The 4,389-nt window shown below is 37.1% G+C and overlaps 1 protein-coding gene across 1 annotated transcript in view; it reads left to right on the forward strand.

Annotated features, from left to right (window-relative positions):
• The window catches only part of LOC107656041 (dorsal-ventral patterning tolloid-like protein 1), a 57,313-nt gene that overhangs the window by 30,699 nt on the left and 22,225 nt on the right, over positions 1-4,389 (forward strand). Inside the window, exon 3 of the mRNA XM_016443699.1 lies at positions 2,612-2,692. Within this exon, the coding sequence (XP_016299185.1) occupies positions 2,612-2,692 (81 nt within the window). The remainder of the gene's footprint in view (positions 1-2,611; positions 2,693-4,389) is intronic.

Consider the following 4,389-nt stretch of genomic DNA (forward strand, 5'->3'; position numbering starts at 1 on the left):
GTCAACAATCTGACCTTCCTTCCTGGTATTGTAGTACTTTTACTAACTGTACTATAAAGTTTTCTCACCGGTAAATGACATATGATGTATTGCAGTAATGTTGTCTCTGGTTGTCTGATCTGTTTGCGAACTTCGCGTTCATGCTTTCAGGAGGTGTGGCTTTGGACGGCGATTTGCAGGGAGGGTGTGATGTTCGCTTTCAGTGCTATCAGGCTAAAGTTAGCATTTTCATCTCCTACTGCACCTTTAAATCTGTATGCTTTTTAAATATTCTCAACAGAATTTTACGAACATATTATAGAGCATTGCTTCTGAACAGTCAGCTTTGTTTCGTATTTTGGCATCTAAAAAGTAATATGGCTGCTAAATGTTTAATGTTAGTTCTAGTCATTTGATCTAGTATTTTTTTTCTGTCTAGATCCCTACAACACACTTTAGACATTATAAATCTGTCACATAATCTGGATTTAAAAAATGAAAGGTCCTCAGTTTAGTTTGAGGTTTTAATGCACATGTTTTTTTCAGCTGAGTTCAGTAGCAGATGTGCAGCAGACGAGGTTAAAGCTGCAGTGAGCAGCTGCTGAGGGTTGAAGGTTGTTTCTGGTGCAGAACAACAACAATGACTCTTTCTACAGTAAGGTTCAAGGTTTGAGCTTCTGTTTCACTCAGTCCTTGGAAGCTGGCCATGTGCTTTTTTTGTCCCGATGTCATGTTTGAAGTCAGACCTTCCTCTAGGCGTTAAATGCTCTGATCTAGCGCTGGCCTCTGCTTAGTTTCGACTGCAGGGTGACACAGAAACACACACACATACACATAGTCTGTGTGGATTTGTATTTAAGATAATGTCTTGATCAGTCTGAGATGCTGAGTTGTCAAAAGGATGGAATGAATGTCCATGATTGTGTTGTGGGCTGTAGATGATTTAAACTTATTGAAGTCGTACTGAAGTTGAAGAATGTGTGGGGATATTGGGAGTTTATAGCTTCAGGTGATTAGACTTGATTAATGCTCCTGTCTCAACTCCACTGCACCATCAGCAAACAACTGTGTGTGTGTTTGCATTGCAAGGTCTTTTGCTTCTTATGTAATGGGAAAAGTGCAGAAGTGTATGTGTGTGTGCAAATGTTTGTTTCTTTGTGAGTTAGAATAAACATTGTTAACAAAATCCTTCCTTGCTGATATCTAAACTGACCGAAGTCAAAATGTGCGTGTGTGTGACTTTCCCAGTGGCACATTGTTAAGGTAAACTCTGCGTCTAAAACAGGATACAATCACTGGTATGAGTAATGACTACTCACAGACTAGCAGCCAACTAAGAGAACTTTACCTTGCTGGGTAGCGGCATTGTTAGCAACATCACCTTTATCATCGTCTGAGTCTTTGGCAGCACAAAGATGGAAGTGAGGCCAAAAAGACGATGAGGATTCAGCTTTGTGTTTCCGCTCTGACTGGGGTTGTTACAGGATATGCCACCGGGGCAGAAGGGCAAACTGCATCAGGACCAGGAATAGCAGGAGAACTGATGCATGTTTAAACCAGTCAGGACAGGTCTTTCTTGGATATTTCCAGATTCATTAGGATGCTGTCATGGAGACACACACTTGTATACCTGCCAGTGTTATGTGCATGAGATGTGTTTGTGCGCACATTAATCCCAAAGCTCAGACTTTTCCTGTGTCTTGGATTCAGAGTATTGTTTGTTCCTCACTTTCCTGTCCCCATCAGAGAAATTCCAGAGAAAGAGAGAGACAGAGTAAATGCAAAAGTAAGATAGCAGAGGAACTGACATGTGTGAATAGAGATGTTCAGTGAGAACCCTGGGAGTAAAAGACAGGAGTAGGTGAGATGTTGAATGAGGGAGAAGAGGCTGGTGAATGGGGGAATGAGAAGAGGTGAGGACAGATAAAATAAGTGTGATAATGGCAGAGAGCTGGTGATGGAAGTTTCTCGGCTCACTGACTGTGTTCATGTAACTTTATAATGGCACCAGTTAAACTTGATTTAAAGGGATAGTTCACTCAAAAATGAAAATTCTGTCATTAATTACTCATCCTCACATCGTTCCAAACTCGTAAGACCTTTGTTCATCTTCTGAACAAAAATTAAGATATTTTTGATGAAATATGAGAGCTCTCTGACCCTGCATAGACAGCAATGTAACTGAGATGTTCACAGGCCTAGAAACGTAGCAAGGACATCGGTAAAACAGTCCATGTGACATCAGTGGTTCAACCTCAATTTTACAAAGCTACGAGAATTCTTTCTGTGCACAAAGAAAGCAAAAATAATGACTTTATTTAACAATTTATTTATTTTACATTTCTGGGTCTGGGAACATTTCAGTTACGTTGCTGTCTATGCAGGGTCAGAGAGCTCTCAGATTTCATTTAAAAAAAAATTAATGTGTTCTGAAGATGAACAAAGGTCTTACGGGTTTGGAACAACATGATGATGAGTTAATGGTAACATTTTCGGTTTTGGGGGAACTGTCCCTTTAAGGAAAGTTTACTCAAAGAGTAGCAAAAACAATCACACAGTGTTCTCATAAAATGAAAATATCACTTTCACAGCATTCTCAATATAACTCCCTTGTATGTTTTGTTTCTCTCAGGTGGTCTAGCAGAGCATAATCCCAGTAAGAAGAGAGGTTCCTTATATCTGTTGCTAGACAGAATACGACGGTTAGGTTTTGGTAAGTTCAAAACACTGGATTGTTTCTCAGCTTTTTTTCTTATTTACCCCACAGCACCATTAGCAAAGCCTCAAGTACCCCTTCATCAGCATTTAGAATTAGCATTGTTCACCCTATCTATTTTATCAATTCATCTTGATCAATTAATCATTTATATTATTGTGAATGATTCATCCATGTGTATGTTTCTTTTTATGTATTTTTTTAGAGCTGAAAATTGTATAACTCAATCATTTGGTGAAACAACATACTTTATTTTCCTGGTAATGAATGTAGGACTTCTCCAAAACCATCAAACCCCATCCCTTTCTTAAATTCGACCTACGATAATTCAATACAAGTACAGTTTCTAACAGCTCTGAGAGCAATTATTTATAATCTTTCTCCAAGAAAGTCCTAACAGCAAATTTATTTAATGTGAACAAATGTAAAATGATTTGCAGCTTTTGTATGACTGATTTTAATTATAATGAAACCTCAATAATTATGAAATGCCCCAACGAGACTCACTATAATTTGCACAAATGTAAGATTTATTCTACTAAATTTTGGGAAGATGTTGTCAGACTTTGTTCCTTGTTTTGTGTGTGTTTTGCTCCCCATGTGCCTTCCTTGCCCTTATTTGGTCCTTCCTGTTCCTGTCCCCATTTAGTTCTATTAGTTCCAGGTGTTCCTTGTTATTAGTTATCCTCCTCACCTGTCTGCCCCTCGTTATCTGCCCTATTTGAGTTCTAGCCCATTCTGTTCTCCCTTGTCTGGAATTGTTTATGTCTACCTCCTCTGCTACGTGTGTTTTCCTGGTTCCCTGGATGTGATTAAAGTCTCCTTGTTTATGTAACCCACATCTCCTCGTTCCTCGCTCCGCACTCCCTCACAGTAGCGAACATGACAGATGTTGTGTTATTTAATGAATGCAGATTTATATAGTGTTTGCATCCATGCATTTTGATGCAGTTTGAGGAATACAGAACCTGTGTTTGTAATTATCTTAGGGCTGCCACTAACGACTATTTTTATTTCGATTAATCTATCAACTAATTTATCGATTAATCGATTAATCTAACATTATTAATTTCCCACAAAAATTCAACAATTTTAAGGAACATTTTATTAAACTTGCAACTTTGCCATTCAGTAGTGTACCATAAAAAGTATAAATGTAAACAAACCTAAAATAAAATGAAATAAAAAGAAAATAATTACAAAAGTCTGAGAAAGTCAGCATGTTCTTAATGTCAATATATCCACATGTTCTGGGCTTCTGTTAATTACAGCTGTGAGTGCAACTACAAAGGAAAAAAAAATCATGTTTCAATTAACCCCAACAGTTGGGTTTTCACATTAAATAAATGCAATGTTTAGAGTCCACTAGAATCAAGTATTAAAATTGTATTATTAAAAGTTATTATTATTCAAAATTTTAAGTATTAAAGGTACTATTAGAAATGTGTAAACAACGGATTTAAACAGACATCTCCAGCATGATGAAAAAAATTAACAGAGGACTTCAGTAGTGAAACTCCAAATGAAATCCAAATTTCTATTAAATCCTTTTTTAAAGCAAAAGTAAAGTGCAACAGAGAGTGCAAGAAGCAAGTGTCCAAATCACTGGAATCAAAGTTCAGTATCATAGTGTAAGAATGACAACATGTCCACGTGTTCTAGTCTACTAATAATAAAATATTATAATTAATAAT

Source organism: Sinocyclocheilus anshuiensis, unplaced genomic scaffold (assembly GCF_001515605.1).
Source record: "Sinocyclocheilus anshuiensis isolate Anshui unplaced genomic scaffold, SAMN03320099.WGS_v1.1 scaffold85, whole genome shotgun sequence".
In the NCBI taxonomy this organism is placed as follows: Eukaryota; Metazoa; Chordata; class Actinopteri; order Cypriniformes; family Cyprinidae; genus Sinocyclocheilus; species Sinocyclocheilus anshuiensis.